Below are 17,441 nucleotides of genomic sequence, written 5' to 3' on the forward strand. Positions count from 1 at the left end.
AATTTTACGTCACAGTCGACGATGCAGCGGCTGTTGTCATCCTTCACGATGCATGATCCAGAAAATAATAGATATTCAAAACGTTTTGTTTTATGGACAGTTTTTTCCAATCAAATTGGTTGACACGCCAGTGCAAAAGGTGCACCCCACTCTGAAATCACTGCCAAATAGGACACACAAGTTCCAAACGTTATTGATTGTGTGAAAAGTAGCCTACATCTTGCCGATTTGGACAAATGAAAAACAAAAACGCATTCGGATGTATGATAGCCAAATATCTATAGGCTACAGATATTGAAAAGTTATTTCCATATGACTTGTTGCCTTGTTGTCAATTACTTGCATACATTTGATTGTGCGGTAAAGTTCCACCCCTGCTCCTGTAAACGAGTGAATCTGGAATTATTAGTTCAATAGCTAAGACACACCCCATTTCTTACTAGGGAACTTGCGCTCCCGCTATTCTGCAGTCAAGGAATTTGTCTTCCAGAGTGGCACTTATCCTAATGTCCTACATTACCTATTATAATACTATACTATAGTATGTATGTACTTTATATCAATCTAAATCTGAGGCATATATTTTAAGGTAAGTTGATTTGCTTTATAACAAGCCATGGACATTTGGCTGTGAGGTTGTGTGAATTACATGCTTTGGTTTGAAAACACTTTTAAAACATGCTCTAAAGTTTTAATGCATAGATTACATTCAACAAAAATGCAAAAACAGTTTTTAGAAAGACATGGATTAGTAGGTGTTTTTCAAGTCAAACAGAATGTCCATTGATTGGGCTGCTTTGTTATGTAAAGGAGTTCCTCTAAGAAATTCCAGATGGTAGTTCGAGGGTTCAACCCATTCCACCAGGCGAGAGTGTTTGTGTGATTGTGTGACCATAAAAATGTGCGTGTGTGGGTTTGACTGAGATAGACAGAGACCATGAAAGAGGCATCGGATGAGGGGACTGCTCCGGGGGGACCAGTTGACTCCGAGGCCCAGGGAGAGAGACCCCAAGCTGGGGTTCTGCAGAGAGAGAAGTGGGCCAACAAGACTGAGTTCTTACTCTCCATGGCTGGGGAGATCATTGGTCTGGGAAACGTGTGGCGCTTCCCTTACCTCTGCTACAAGAATGGAGGGGGTAAGCCTTGTCAATCGGTGTGTGATATTGTTGAAATATTTTTGCATTAGGTAGAAGAAATTGGAGAACATTTTGAAACTTTTTTGCAACAGAATATGAGGACTGAATACCAGAAGTGAATATGAGGAGAGAGGAGAGGAAGAGAGAGAGGAGAGGAAGAGAGAGAGGAGGAGAGAGAGGAGAGAGAGGAGGAAATAGATGAGAGGAGTGGACAGCATTTTGTATTTCGTATAAAAGAGATAATGAGAAAAACTTAAGCAATCATGACTAGGAAAATACGGAAAGAGAGAGAGAGAGGGCGAGAGATAGAGAGAGAGGGGGCGAGAGAGAGAGGGGGCGAGAGACCCTTAGGGAGCTTCATTTTTGAGTCTTCTGCTGTAGGGGGGGGGGCTCTGTTTCTGCAGGAAGGCAGCAACAGAAGACCAACAGTATACGGTACAACCCAAAAACAAGACAGCAATCCTTCAGATCAATGACCCTCTTTGTTTAGTCTTCACTCTTCGTGAAGGGAATCCATTCAAATTATGTCAATTGGTTTAACAGACTGCACTAGAAAACATTGCAGAACTGCGCACTCTGCGGCTGCGCAGTGACACATCGTGATGTCCTGTAAGGGCCTCTTGCGAAGTGTGTCCATCTTTGTCAAAGTAGCTTGCAAACTGATCTTTTCGTCTCTTGTGTTTATAATTTTTTCCATCTGTTTATCAGCGCATGCTTGGTGATTCTTCACTTCACCATGGTAACACCCTTGTCTTCTTATCTGGTTCCCTCCTGCAGGCGTGTTCTTCATCCCCTACTTCATATTCCTCTTCTTCTGTGGTATCCCTGTGTTCTTCCTGGAGACCGCGTTGGGCCAGTACACCAGTGAGGGTGGAGTCACCGCCTGGAGAAAGATATTCCCCATGTTCGAGGGTGAATACATACGTTTGGGATTCACTGTGAACCCAAACACAACAAAGTGGATTAGACCTGTCCTATCCTTTCTGTTACAGTGCATCTCAACAGAGGCACTGACCACATTCTGCTTCCTGTGCAGGAGTGGGCGTGGCATCACAGGTGATTGTGATGTACCTGAACATCTACTACATCCTGATTTTAGCCTGGGGTCTCTTTTACCTGTTCAACTCATTCAGAAACCCCCTTCCATGGACCACCTGTAATAATTACTGGAACACAGGTGAGATGCAGTACTGTGGGAGGACTAGTGTGTGATGACAATTACTGAAACAATAAACTATGAGCGAGAACTATGCACCTACGTTTTAATTAATTAACAAATTTACCGACAAGTAGATGTGAAGCAATATCTTTTATCGAACTGTGAAAAGGGCTACCCGTGGTATATCATACCATTAATATACAACGGCTTTCAACCAATCAGATTTTGAGGTCGGATCTACCTCATGTATAATTATAGCCATATCCATGCACACAAACGGTAGACATCAAAAATAAAATAATAATATAATAAATTAAATCTATTCCCGCACCTGTACGTACACACAGGCAGACAATGCACAGTGACATAACAACTATGAACAGCTTTTTCCTCTCTCTTTCAGATATGTGCCACAACCGAATTGGTTCTTTTGCAAACCCACACCTATTCAGCCAGAATTCCAGTTGGTCATTCCTGAACAACGAATCTAGTTATCTGGACTATGGCAACTACACAGAGTAAGTTCAATGGGAACTTAGAATTTTTTTATGAGAGATTGTATGCTTGCACTTTGGACCATAATACTTTAAATCAAGACAGATGAGAAAATAATTTCTTCAGAAACTCCAAGCTTATCACACTGGGAACATCTTTGGTACAGTACAGAGAGACATGACACCCACTCAATTTAATAAACACATTCTCTCACGGTCCTAACCCTGCCCTTTTCTCTTCCAACTTATCTCTCTTTCTCTCCTTCGCTCAGTGAGAGCGCAAATAAAGTAACCTCTCCTGAAGAAGAGTATTGGAAGTAAGTGAATACACACACACCTACACGAACACCCACACACACACCCACACTGATAAGGAAACTGACATTTACACTACCCCACCAATGTCCCAACAAACACCAAACATTGTACTGTTGGCTGTTGGGTTTAGAACGTTCGGAAATACTTCATTTTAAACGCCAACTGCTGACTGTTGGTGTCAGTTGGTGTTTGTAGGGGCAGTTTAAACTGGCCTTGAAGCTGAACCACCATTCCTACAGCATAGGTGTCCTCCCTATCAGTAAGGTGTAGGTTCAGTGAGGGCTCTCGTATCCATGGTGAATCAGGGCTGTCCAACTGCATAACGCAACACTGGAACTGGGCGCCGTATAAAGTTCACCACTTTAGTCTTCTTTGTTTGGTTATTTCTTCAGGAAGCAGGGAAGCGTCCCTCATGATGCATTCCTGACTTCCTATGTGACTCCAGAATTGAGAAAGAGTCAGAGAACTGCAGTTTACAGCTCAAACAAGGGCTGTATTTATCATTCAGATGCTATTTAATTCCCGGTTTGATCTGTACAGTGCCTACACATGCAGACCAGAAAAGCATGTTTTCTCTCATAATGGATTTGTGTTACAGGAGAAAAAGTTTCATGTTAGTGGATTTTGGGACATTGTTTGTCTGTTTTCTGCACTTTTGTACTTGTCTGTTTCTATCCACGCTCTATATGTTCACATTATAAATGTATGTAAAACAAAGTATGTATGCATGTAGGTGTGTGTGTTTGTATTGTGTGTGCATATGTTGTACTCTCATATGCGTACATTTTACATACATAAAATTAATGAATGTATGTGTGTAGGTGTGCATGTTTGTATCTATGTGCAAGCACATGTACATGAGTCTACCTGTCTGTCTGCCTCTCTGTCCTCTCCAGGTATCGGGTCATCAGACAGACAGGGGACATGTCCTTCACTCCTAACTGGGACATAGCTCTCTGCCTGCTGTTGGCCTGGGTGCTCTGCTACTTCTGCATCTGGAAAGGAATCAAATCCACAGGAAAGGTGAGTTACCCTGAACCAGTGCCATGTCTGCATTCAGCATGGGTGTATACACATACAATCATATACTGTATATAAATGTATGTGTATGTATGTATGGATAGATATATAGATAGATGATAGATATACTGTATAGTATGTATATCAATTTAAGTACATTTTGTTCATTTAGTAGATAGTTTCACCCAAAGTGACTTGCAAATGGAGCATATAGGACGTGTTTTGTGCATCCCAGGTGGTGTACTTCACAGCGACGTTCCCCTACCTCATGCTACTCATCCTCCTCCTCCGAGGTGTGACCCTGCCTGGAGCCTCAGAAGGGCTGAAATACTACCTCATGCCTAACCTCAGCAGGATCACCGACCCTGTCGTGAGTCACAGGAAGTGTGTGTGTCTGTGTGTGTTGGCGAGTTTTCTTGTTTTTGTTTATTTATTTGTATTTCTTTTAGCAAAATAATGTGTAAGGACAGTAAGCCTTATCTTACTCACAGTGAGTCTCTGTCCAAGTCCTGCTTAGTCCTGCAGGCCCGGAAAAGAACACGCAGCAATAAAAGCAAACTAAGTTTTATGTGAAACAGAGGGCTTAGTAACGGAAACCTGTGCCTCCCTAACAACCATGTCATCAGTGTTACGTTACAAAGACAACATCCCTGGAATGAATGAAATTTGTCAGTTGACTTGAAAGTGCAAGGCATTAAGGTAAACATAAGATCCACAGATGGTTCTTCACACAAAGTGCAAGGCTTTCTGTCTTTCTGCTTTTTCAGCTTGTGATCTTCACAGCTTCCAGGGTCGAGGTTCAACAATGCCTGCCATGTATTTTCTGTGTCTTGAAGGAAGATGGGATCGCTACAAGAATTCTATCACTGCCTCTGTTTCAGGGGCCCCCATGCAGTCTCACACGTGTGTGTGTGTGTTGTTTTTCAGCACTCGCAAAACACAGGATGCAGATTATTGTGGAATTTCGAGTCGACAAGGTGGAATTTGTCTGTGGAGACTGTTTTTCAGGCACTGATGGACAAGCGAAGCGTTCACTGTATCGCGTGAGCCTCACATCTGGCTGTGTTTCTGTATGGAGAGATGGATTGTGTCTGGAGAGAGAGTGGTCACACTCACGTTAGAATAGGGGGGAGCGTCATGGCTAGAGGCGACTTCAGACCCCGTCAGTGAGCGGAAGCAGGGAACTCAGTGTGAATGTGGGTCGGGGGTCACACAGTTACATAACGCCAGACACGACAGTTCTGGTTGAAATGAGCGTTTGGTAGCGTGGCGTTTTCTCTGCATCTGGAACGGATGTCTGGTGGGATATTCGTAGCGGTTAGGGCCCAATGTTCAGAAAGAGGGTTGTGAGAACTGAGGAAGGCTGTTGTAGCGGTGTTGGTGGTGGTGTGGGAGTGGCAGAATACAAGCATCCTTATCCTTTGTGCTAACGCTAACCCTAACGCTAACCAGATGCTGACTACATGGGGCCTGTTGTGGGGAAGTGGAAAACATCTTCAGATATTTTTTGTGCTACAACAATTCATGATTACATGTGTTAATTTAGCAGATCATTTTATCCAGAGCAAATAGTACATATTGTGTGCGTGTAGCAGATGATCAAGGACGTAAAGGGCACAGTTACATAGTGCTAAGTTATGCAGTTTAAAACTGAATATCTTGGCACTTACATTTATGCATTTAGCAGATGCTTTTATCCAAAGCGACTTCCAAGAGAGAGCTTTACAAAAGTGCATAGGTCACTGAACATAACAACGAGATTGTTGGTACCCACATTGTGGGTAACCAAACATGAAGCATACATTGTGAAAACCCAAAAAGTCCCAAAGGGAAGAACCATAAGAGCTTGTAGTTAGACAAGTTACAATTAAACAGCAAGAACCTCATACGTAAGTGCAATAAGTGGAAAAAGCAAGCAACAATAATATATTTCACAGCGAGTACAATCATTTAAAGTCGGTTACAGCTAACCAACAAGAGCAACAAGTCTCTCACTTGTCGTAAATTATGTTGTTGGAGTATCTTCCAATGTTACCTTGCAGGTGGCATGCTCTGATTAAATTACGTATACTGTGTAACCTAAGTAACTGGTTAAATAAAAACAGTCATTACTAACACACACACAGACACATACTCTTTCACACATACAAAGTTAATTACAAACGCACATTGCTATTTTATCATGACTATTTCACATATGATTTCTTTAGTAACTCTTTTGTTGAGTGATCTGGATGCATGGTGTAAAGCAGAAAAGCAAACACAGCAGGACTTTCAGACTGGGATGTGTGACTTGCAGTCCTGCATCACGGTAATACGGGCCTAGTGACTGCAGATGGAAATTGTCCTGGGAAAGGGAAGGAGTTTGTTTATTTAGTGGAATGCCGACGTTAGCGCAACCTGTTTTTGATGAAACATGGTTGCCTCAGACAGACTTTTTATGGTCCTCAAGGAGATCTGATGAAAACCATATGTTCCTGCAGAATATCTTTCATGGAGCGCAACTGTGTACATCTACAGTGAGTAGCTAAACATCTCTTTCTCTCTCTTCTCTCTGCAGGTGTGGTGTGATGCAGGGACACAAGTCTTCTTCTCCTATGCTGTGTGCCAGGGCGTTCTCACTGCCCTGGGCAGTTACAACAAATACAACAATGATTGCTACAAGTGAGAGACGTCTATGATCACACACACACACACACACACACACACACACACAGACAGACAGACTCACAAACACACATTCACAGACAGACTCACAGACACGCACACACTCACACAATATCCAATAGATTTTGTGATGTTCATTATGATTGTCTTTTTCAGAGATTGCATAGCGCTCTGCATTTTAAACAGCGGTACCAGTATCTTTGCTGGTTTCGCTGTCTTCTCTATATTGGGATTCATGGCTCATGAACTCGGTGTAGAGGTAGCAGAGATTATTGAAGCTGGTGAGATCCCTGTATTCATTACTTTGTTTTGTCTTCTTTTCTTGTCAGTATACAAAACCCTTTCTGATTCTGGCTGTTGACACTGTATCATAAAAAAGCCCACAAGAGGGCACTTTTGCCCTACTAATCCTACACGGATATACTCACACTTTGGATAACAAGCAGATAGTGTTCTTCAACGAGCATTTCCTACATTGTGTTTTATTGTACTGCACAATTCTCGATTCTAGGGTCTCTGGGCATGTTCTTATGCATGTTTAACCCTTGTGTTATCTTCGGGTCATTGTGACCCTTCAGTCATTGTGACCCACTGTCGTGTTGCGACAACTTTACCTCATACAAAAACAAAGTGAAGCATTTTCTTTTCACCGTCGGTCTGTCTCACACCCCCCACAGCGCGACGGTGAAAAGAAAATGCTTTTTATTTGTTTTTGTATTGGGTAAAGTTGTCGACACAATGACCCGAAGGTTCACAATGACCCATCGTTAAGGTGAGCCAGTGACCGTGTTGTCCCCGCAGGTCCTGGGTTGGCCTTCATCGTGTATCCCCGAGCTCTTGCTCTGCTGCCCGGCGCTCAGTTCTGGAGCGTCCTGTTCTTTCTCATGATCCTGTTCCTCGGCCTGGACAGCCAGGTAAGGCCAGGAAATGTGTGTGTGTGTGATGGATGGATCATTTCTGCATGTACCGGTTGTGTGTGCTCGGGTTCCTGAATGTAATGTGCGTGCCTGTGTGTGTGTTATCTGGGGAATTTAGAAGGAGTCAAACAAACGTGTGTGTGTTTTCATCCCTAGTTTGTGTGTGTGGAGAGTCTGGCCACAGCCATCACTGACCTGTTCCCTGAAAGACTGCGTAAGCCGTACAGGAGAGAGATCCTGGTTCTGGTCATCGCTGTGGTCTGCTTTCTGCTGGGCCTGACTCTGGTTTCAGAGGTACAGTAACTTCCTGAATACCGTGGAAGAGAGAGAGATGTAGATGAAATTTGCAAGAAAGAAATTGACGAGAATATATTTAAACATCTGATATCTGTCACCATCCACTCTGACCTTTGTGTCCATCCATCTGTCTGTCCAACTGTGTGTGTGTGTGTGTGTTAGGGAGGGATGGTTCTCTTTCGGCTGATTGACTTCTACGGCCCCAGTGGAACCAGCCTGCTCTTCATCGCCTGCATGGAGACCACGGTCATCGCCTGGTTCTATGGTCAGTGATGTCACAAACACGCTAACAAATGAAGAACAGTATGCCCTTCATCTGCTGAATGAGTCTGCTGTTTTTCTTTATATACATGTATGTGTTTTTTGGGGCATTTTACTTGCTTTAGTTAGACAATAAGGCCTCAGGCTGGAACATATTTATCCTGTGAGCTACCGGGAGGCCCTAAGATCTTCACATCTTGACTGTGTACTTTATAACCAGAACAGTTTGAGAAGAACCAGCATGCACTACACAGTTCATTTTCTCTCAGTGTGTTTTAAGGACTTTGGTTTTTATTTAACCGGATTAGGTTGACTGAGACCATTAGGCTATCTACTATACAGTATTTGCAGAGCTTGCCAAGAGGTGTGTGACAGATTGGTGTAAGCCGCTGTGCTGCCCTGTGGGAAACGTGAATTCAAATCTCATCCGCTCAGAGCAGTGAATGAAGCCTGGATCACAGCATTCAGAGCAGTGAATGAAGCCTGGATCACAGCATTCAGAGCAGTGAATGAAGCCCGGATCACAGCATTCAGAGCAGTGAATGAAGCCTGGATCACAGCATTCAGATCAGTGAATGAAGCCTGGATCACAGCATTCAGAGCAGTGAATGAAGCCTGGATCACAGCATGTCCGCCACACGTCCAGACATCAGACCAGACCGCCGGGTGAACGGGATTTTCAAACCGTGGAACCATGTGTTGTATTGTTGATTCTACTGGATTGTCTTTGGACTTTGCAGGTGCTGACCGTTTCTATGACAACATCCAGGACATGATAGGCTACAAGCCGTTTCCTGTTCTGAAGTACTGTTGGCTGTTTGTCACACCCTTCATCTGTGGGGTGAGTCTCACAGCTGGGTCTCACATCTCTATCAGTCTCTCTCTCCATCAGTCTCTCTCTCTATCAGTTTCTCTCTCTATCAGCCTCTCTCTCTATCAGTCTCTATCAGTCTCTCTCTCTATCAGTCTCTCTCTCTATATCAGTCTCTCTCTATCAGTCTCTCTCTGTCTCTGTATCTTAGTTTCTATCTATCTCTATATATAGATTGCTACACTAAATAATACGATCCTCACAGACATATTTGTCACCATGTTGTGGCTGTGTCTCCAGGTCACCCTCCTGTACGACCTGAAAACCAACACCCCAATCAAGTACATCTCAGACTACCAGTTAGAGCCCTGGGCCCGGGTCATGTCTGCTTTCCTGGTCATCACCCCGCTACTGTGCATCCCTGTCTACATCCTGGTGTCTGTGTTCAAGGTGGGGAACTGTGTGTGTGTGTGTGTTCTTGTTTAACTACCCTTGTGGGGTCCAAATCCTCACAAGTTTAGTAAAGTATGAAAAACGTGATCCTTTTTCTTGGGGTTGATAACTTTAAATCTTAGTGTCAAAGTATCAACTTTAAGTGTTAGGGTTAGAATGAAATTAAAGGGTTAAAGTTAGAGTAGGGGTTAAGTTCTGGAGATTTTGAATGGGAGTGAATAGTTGGGCCCCATTGGGACAGAAAAAAAAGAGTTTGTTTGTGTGTGTTTGTTTGTGTGTGTTTCGGAATTATAACTATATTGTTCTTCCCTTTGGGACTTATTTGTTTTTCACAATGTATGCATCATGTTTGGCTACCCGCAATGTTTGGGGCTATCTCGTTGTTATGATCAGTGACCTATGCACTTTTGTAAAACTCTCTCTTGGAAGTTGCTTTGGATAAAAGCGTCTCCTAAATGCATAAATGTAAATGTAAATAACCATATCCTGTTTCCCAGAATCCTTCCGGGATGACCATTCCATCCAGTGACCTCCGGCAAGCCAAACCTCACAGCCCTAGACTGAGTCTGTGTAAACGTGTCATCTTAACGGGACAGCAGAAGGCCTCCACAGCAGACGGAAACATGATGGACGTCACTGGCATAGATATATATAACGGGTAGATGTCTCGTCCGCGTTGCCGGACAACGGAGTCGAACGTCCGCACATGGCGGCCATCTTGCTACAGTCAACTCGCTCACCCATAACATTGTGTTGATGCTACATGTACTTTTTAAATGACCATAACTTGCTCAATTTTCAACCGATTTTTAAACGGTTTGGTTTGTTATCAACGTCAGAGATGTCGTTATGCCACTGCATACTTATGAATAATTATGTTATTTAAAAAAAAATTCGAATAGAAGTATGCAGTGGCATAACGACATCTCTGACGTTGATAACAAACCAAACCGTTTAAAAATCGGTTGAAAATTGAGCAAGTTATGGTAATTTAAAAAGTACATGTAGCATCAACACAATGTTATGGGTGAGCGAGTTGACTGTAGCAAGATGGCCGCCATGTGCGGACGTTCTAGACTCCGCCGTAAGACATAAATATATATCTATGGTTACTGGAGTCTGACGCAGGCCAGTGATGTCATCAAAGTGTGCAGAACCTGGTTGTTGTGAAAGACTGGCTGAAAGACAACATGTTACAGATGTAACAAAATCATTTTTTTCATGTTTAAGTAAGAACTGTTTACACCTAAGATAAATAGTCAGGGATGTCTTTCACCTATTATTTCTGGCGCTTATATATAGCAAATTAATTTGTATAATTTTTATACTATAACCTTGTTAAAATACCTTTTCCCTAACGTTGTTAGTACTGTATGTTTTGTAAAGGTACAATAGGTAGGTTTGATCTCCAACAAGCATGTTGTGTAAGATACTTTCCAGCCAATTACATTCCAGCAATCCTAATCCAGCCAATCGTATTTTGCGAGGTGAGCCCTCCTCCTTGGCTTATTTAATGAAACCACGGTCAATCAAACTCAAGATGGAGGGAATTGGTGGTTATATCTAATACGTCATAGCTTGAGTAAAAAAAGATCAACTTGTTTTTATATAAAATATAAACATTTTATATATTTTAATATTCATTGCACAATATTGTATCTGCAACATTATCCCTGCCTTTAAAGTCTCCTTTGATGGACAATTACACAATATCTGTGTCGGTATGAGAAATCACTCAATTTGATACCAAGGTCACTATGAGGTCACATCTTATGTCACCTTCTGATCTGACCTCATTGCTCTGCTGATGCATCATGGGAGATGTGTTGCCTACTTCTTTTTGTAGTTTTGTATCTGATTCTAGCAATGACGCAAAGCACAAGGAAAGAACACTTCTCTCAACAATGAAACTCAAATAAATGATGTTGGGTTTGGTGGATCATCAACGGCACAAGCTACAGTTAAACACTCATGTACTCAATTGCGTTACGTATTGAGATGTACTCCAGTTCATTGATTGAATGAGTATTAAACATAATATTGATATACTGTGATGTCCATGTTTAATTTCCACATGCAGCGAAGCCGATATCTAAAAGTTCAGCTTGTTCCACAAACACAAATCAATCACCTCAAATCACCTCACATAGAACCTTACTGGTGTACCACTCCCCAAGTCTAGGATGTGTGTTTCCACTGGGGTCTGGACGATGGAGGGATGAAGAGAGGTGTAGGAGGAGGGAGGACGGAGGAGGAGTATCCAGCTCCTCCAGCACTCCCTGGCACACAGGAGTGGCACACAGTCTAGGACGTGTGTTTCCAACGGGGTCTGGACGATGGAGGGATGAAGAGAGGTGTAGGAGGAGGGAGGACGGAGGAGGAGTATCCAGCTCCTCCAGCACTCCCTGGCACACAGGAGTGGCACACAGTCTAGGACGTGTGTTTCCAACGGGGTCTGGACGATGGAGGGATGAGGGCCTACTCTCTCGTCCACTTCCAGTTGCCAGGCCGGCATTCACTAGTGCTCTCATCCATCTAATTCGAACTGACATCCAATTAACCGACAATTCCGTCCGGCGCTACGAATGACTGGCGGCACTGTTGAATGGTGGTACTGGAAGGCAAGAGATTTCTCTCTGGTTCATTATGGTGGGCTGAGCTCCAAGGGGCGGTGTTTTCCCACGTAGCTGTTGACGTGAGCCAATGAAGATGCCGGGATTGTACACTGACAGCCAAACGGGCCAGTTAGGAAAGAGCAGGCACAAGCGAGGGGGGTTCTTTGAGGTCAAAACCCCCCATTTTTGCATATTGATGTGTGTACATTGGCTAGTGTTGCGGGCCTCAAGCTGTGAACCATAGAACAAGGGGCCGCAAGAGCAATAACCTTCATGTCTCTCTCTGTAATGATCTGACAACCCACACTGACAGGTCGTTACATGTTCACCCACTTCACTCACACTCTGTTGTCCCTGAGAAGGACTGACGAATGCCAGGACAACAGATCGAGCAGAACACTGTTAGCAGGCATGAACAGCAGACATTTCACTCTTACAGACTCTTACAAAACAGCTGTAGGGTTCTGGAGCAGCCAGAGCTGTCTGGGTCCTTGATTGGATACAAATATATTCAGGTTTAAGCTTGTCAGAATTACAAACAGACTGAGCTCCCAAGACATATGTAGACCTTGTCGTAATAGAGAGTACAGTAAAATATTCCGTCCAAGGGAAACTGCCTTGTAAGAGTTGTAAGTTCCCTGTGGAATTTGAATCCTGAATACTTATTGAAGATGGAGAGAAAATAACGTTTAGCCACACAAGCTCTTTAAAAAATCCTCACATATTATGAAAACCATCAACAGACCCATATGATCACATGTTGAATAGTACATGACAAAGTCTTAACAATAATTACTATGATAATAGTCACAATTATCTATAACTACAGGTATGATGTAACAGGGGCAAAATAGATGATGGCACATAATTGCATGTTGCTAAAGTGCCTTGCAGGTTAGCTCTGCTCAGAACTGCGGGTTTAATAACTCTCAAATAAGGAGACCAGAGGCATCTGGATCTGATCTTATTATCCCTTAGCATTATTTATACAGGTCTATGATGTTTGTATCGAAGGTACATAATGAATCAAACTGCAGCTCATTCACTGTAGTAGCCGGGTGGTAACTGTGAACTGGTTGGGGAATTATTGACATCGTGATCAGGTCACATGGTGCTAATTATAGACAGGCTCTGCTCTGCATCGTCCTTTACTGTCATCATGATACAGGGTGTATATACGTATAGTGTACACACAGACACACACACACACAGAGAGAGAGAAACACACACACACACACACAAACAATCAAATATACACACACATATTCACGTGGAACTGCTTCCATGACGTCCATTAGTCAGCAGCACATGGTGTGACCTCATTAGCGTGTCGGGCTGACCAGCTGCAGTCTCTCCCAGGACTCCCAACATCCCTGCACACCACAAGTGATGCTGTCGTTCCAGCTCATCCAAACTCATCTTAATAGGCCAAGTCCCAAGCCCTGCACAAGGGTTTATTTATACAGGGTTGCAGCTGCATGGATCAGAGAAGCCCCCAGAAACATAGCAGATGATGAATATCTCACGATGTTTGTAATTATTTTTCCCCCGCCTTCTAAACGAAGACATCAGATGATCTATATAACTGATCATCCCACAGTAGGGCAGTTGTGATGACCACAAAGACCAGTTCTTCTGATTGAAGGCCTTGTTGAATTTGTTTACAGTACATCTATGTACTATGTAGTACAGTATATGTGTTTATACTGTGTGTGTGGCCTGCATGTACGTTCTGTATACTCCAACTGTATATAACATAATCTGACTGTTGTTTCAACAGGTGACAGGTTCCAGAGAGAATGTGAGTGAGAGAACAGGTCCCTCTCACACAGAAACTCTGACCCATCACTTCAGAAGCTGAATATGAATACCTCACCGAAACCTCCATAGAGCACAACCGAAATCATATCACCTTCAGCCCCAGTACGCTCCAAACACCCCTCGCCCCTCAGAGAACCTCTCCGATCGACACCCCACAACGCTCCCTGCACGTACCGTCTTCACAACAACCTCCGAATCGGCCAGGCCTCGTTTCATTTCCCTCTTTCTCGTTAGCACGAAACGCTACAAACTTCCAGGGGTCACCTTCCGCCTCGGCCCCCAGAGAGAGAGCTCTCATTTGGGATGCAGCAGAGGCTCTGAGTGTCCTCAGGTGGACATGCATCACTCTGTACAGTCCCCGGTTGTCGCCTCTGCCCTGCTCCCCGTACATCTTCATCAAACACTAATGGGGCCGAGGACTGTTTGCTGAGCTCAGCGGGAAACATCACACGAGGATTGAGGGAGAGAGGGGGGTTGGGGGGAGGTAGAATGTTGTCGGGCTGAAATGCATGTGATTAAATGTGAGAACGAGGTTTCCAGCTCTGCTTACGGACTGGTAATGCTGAACAGCCCTCTCTGTTGCTGTCATGCGTAGACTATCCATTAGTGAGGGCTGTGAAGGGGGCGTGTGTGTACGCATTAAATGGACAAGGTTTCATCAGTGTTTTTATCATGCTGAGGACTTTGAGAATATTTTAGCAGAGCACAAGCAGATGTTAACACTCTGGGTGGTTGGTCATGACTCAGGGTTAGAAGAGCAGAGAGATTGAGGGCTGAGGATATTGATCCTGAGATGGTTATAAGTCATGATGACAGCCCAGTGACGTCCCATGTGGACCATACATCAGACAAACTGTAAATGAGAACATTTTTTTCCCCCTCTCTCTGTCCTTCCTCTCCCTCCCCCCTCTCTCTATCTCTCTCTCTCTCTCTTTCTTTTTCTTTCTCTGTCTTTCTCTGTCTTTCTCTCTCTCTCTCTCTCTCTCTCTCTCTCTATCTCTCTCTCTCTCTCTCTCTCTCTCTCTCTCTCGCTCTATCTCTCCCTCACAAGCCCATTCTGTTTCTGTACCTGACATACGGCTCAGTAATCATTTGTTATTTTGTCGACCATTTTGTATCACTTAATCAAAGAGTAACCATGTTAACCCCAGTATTTATACCAGCAAATCGCCTACAGCAGAACTTAGCCATGCAATGAACTAGGAATTGATTCATGACACATATAGGTGTGACCCAGAATGGATCCAAGGTCATAAGGATGCCACAATGCCATGTCTTCTATTTAACTGGCTGTTCTACACGCGTTTTTAAAGGGAGATAATTGCAAAAATGTCTAATTTCCGTCTTGGACTGTAAAAGTTTGCATCTGACTACTTTGTGTGTTGTTTACTATACCTCATGTTCTATAACCGCAAATACTTCTGGGTGGGCTTTAGAAATCCCTCTTCAGAAAAACATCGGAACAATCGATTACCAAAACAAAGTAGAGCTAGGCACAACACTAATACAACTGGTTCAACTTGATCTTTTGAATTGGAAAAAGTAGACTGTGTCCGAGCAAATAATGAAGCCTGGCTTTATTGCCATTGTTTGAGTTTGGGCACTGTTGTCTCGAAGCAAACACTCTCTTTCTTTCTCCTTCTGTTTCATTCTTTCGTTCAATTTTATTTGTGTAATTTGGTATTCTTTGAGGAACTCGCAATGTAATGATAATAATCTGGGGCCAAAGTAAATATTGACGTAAACTAGCTCTGACAATTCCAATTCTGCTAGCCGTCAGAGTCAACCCCCTTGAATGACAAAACTGTCAGAGATGACCTCGGACTGGCTGTTGACAAGAAAGGCTTGCCGTGCGGGTGTAATTACGTTTCTAATATGATTTTAATCTCTCCTTTTTCAAAGAACCCCCTGGACCAACAGGCATCGGAGCGCTTGTCAACACCCAAGGCTTTTGTCGCAGAGTTAATTAGTCTCTAATTGGCTTCCATAATTCGGAAGGGGAAGTAGATATTGATGAGGGTGGAGATGATATCTGCATCTCTCAAAGCCTACATTTTGTTGAGATAGAAGAACTAAGAAATTGTTTTCCTTTTGACATGGGTATAAATAAAAGGAAACATTATTATAGCAAATTGAAGTCATCACATATCAATAAAAAAGTAACACAGAAACAGTGTAGACCTACGAGGATGACTTGTCAACTGTAATATGAAATATGAAAGCGTATAAGCAGGTTTTACTGCATTACTGAAGTCAAAATGGCAGTTTATGAAATCCTGCTCTCCTTCTCCTCCCTCTTGTGTATTTGGAAGAAACTGGAGAGACTTTAAAGAGAGACACACTTTAAGAGCAGCCCTGGATTCAAGAATATTTGGATCCCTTCACTGTTGTGTGTGTGTGTGTGTGTAGGAGAGAGAGAGAGTGTGAGAAAGGGAGAGAAAGGGAGAGAAAGGGAGAGAAAGGGAGAGAAAGAGAGCGATAGAAAGAGAGAGGGAGAAAGAGACAGTAAGAAAAAGACAGAGAGAGAGAGGGAGGGAGGGAGGGACACAGAGAGCGAGATAGAAAGACACACACAGAGACACAGAGAGAGAGAGAGCAGGAGATATGTATGCCTCCAGTGCTGGGTGCACTGGTCCGTTTGGCAGCAGGAAGAGAGGCTCAGCAGAAGGCAGGACTGTTTGCCTGGAGACAGAGGCCAAGCTCCAGCATTGAGATGCCTGACATATGCTACTGTGTTTACACACACACACACACTCTCAACACACACACAAACTCACACTCTCAACACACATGCGCACGTACACACACACTCTCAACACACACACTCACACAAGCGCTCATATTTCCTCTCTCTCACCGACAATCACCAACATCCAGGAGGTCATTTTAGAAAGTATTTTCTAGCTGGCTAGTTAGTCAGAAATCACTTCTTTTTTTTTTTTGTTACGTTGGTGTTCAGGGTTTCCTATAGTTTGTGTTTTGGACTGCTGTTTAACAGTGTGATTATAGAGGTAGGATCTGAATAAAAGACAAACATGGCCACTCTGGATTGTGTGACTAGCTCTGCTGTGGTCCTTATATTTCTAGGCCTCTTGCCAGAGATCATAGCCTGCTTCATTCTCCTAACTCCACAAGGTCTCTCCCTGCTCAGTGTAAGCTCTCCTCTGGTGCAGTATCCCATGGCAACAACGCTGGCACCCACACTGGCAAGAGCAGACCATCTGAAAATTACACCACACATACACTCACATAAAATATGAAAACGCACAAATGCATACACGCACACACACACACACACACACACACACACGCCACCCCACCGGAACTACGTGATTGACAGCATCCTCCTTGCCCCTGGGCCTAAGCAGGACAGAGCAATAATCCAACCAGATAACAGGTCGAAGTTTATTAACTACCACTCAATACCAGCTACTCAATACCAGCTGCAGTCCCACCAAAGGAAGAGACACCG

At 43.5% G+C, this 17,441-nt stretch overlaps 1 protein-coding gene across 1 annotated transcript; it reads left to right on the forward strand.

Moving 5' to 3' along the window:
• The first annotated feature begins 447 nt into the window (after positions 1 to 447).
• On the forward strand, positions 448 to 10,333 carry LOC134037442 (sodium- and chloride-dependent betaine transporter-like). Its single transcript, XM_062482711.1, has 16 exons — positions 448 to 589; positions 929 to 1,136; positions 1,914 to 2,048; positions 2,173 to 2,313; positions 2,699 to 2,813; positions 3,062 to 3,106; positions 4,004 to 4,130; positions 4,363 to 4,497; positions 6,688 to 6,791; positions 6,951 to 7,075; positions 7,596 to 7,708; positions 7,868 to 8,005; positions 8,171 to 8,273; positions 9,010 to 9,110; positions 9,381 to 9,530; positions 10,031 to 10,333. The coding sequence occupies exons 2-16, from the start codon at positions 938 to 940 to the stop codon at positions 10,193 to 10,195; spliced, it is 1,896 nt and encodes a 631-aa protein (XP_062338695.1). The 5' UTR covers positions 448 to 589; positions 929 to 937; the 3' UTR covers positions 10,196 to 10,333.
• The last annotated feature ends 7,108 nt before the right edge of the window (positions 10,334 to 17,441 follow it).

The sequence above is a fragment of the Osmerus eperlanus genome, chromosome 17 (assembly GCF_963692335.1).
Source record: "Osmerus eperlanus chromosome 17, fOsmEpe2.1, whole genome shotgun sequence".
Classification (NCBI taxonomy): domain Eukaryota; kingdom Metazoa; phylum Chordata; class Actinopteri; order Osmeriformes; family Osmeridae; genus Osmerus; species Osmerus eperlanus.

Bases quoted from the DNA above. Each gene is read 5' to 3' on its own strand.
- LOC134037442 (XM_062482711.1), top strand. From the start codon at position 938: ATGAAAGAGGCATCGGATGAGGGGACTGCTCCGGGGGGACCAGTTGAC. The intron at 8,274-9,009 runs GTCAGTGATGTC...TGGACTTTGCAG, and splicing joins GGTCATCGCCTGGTTCTATG to GTGCTGACCGTTTCTATGAC. The intron at 9,531-10,030 runs GTGGGGAACTGT...CCTGTTTCCCAG, and splicing joins TCCTGGTGTCTGTGTTCAAG to AATCCTTCCGGGATGACCAT.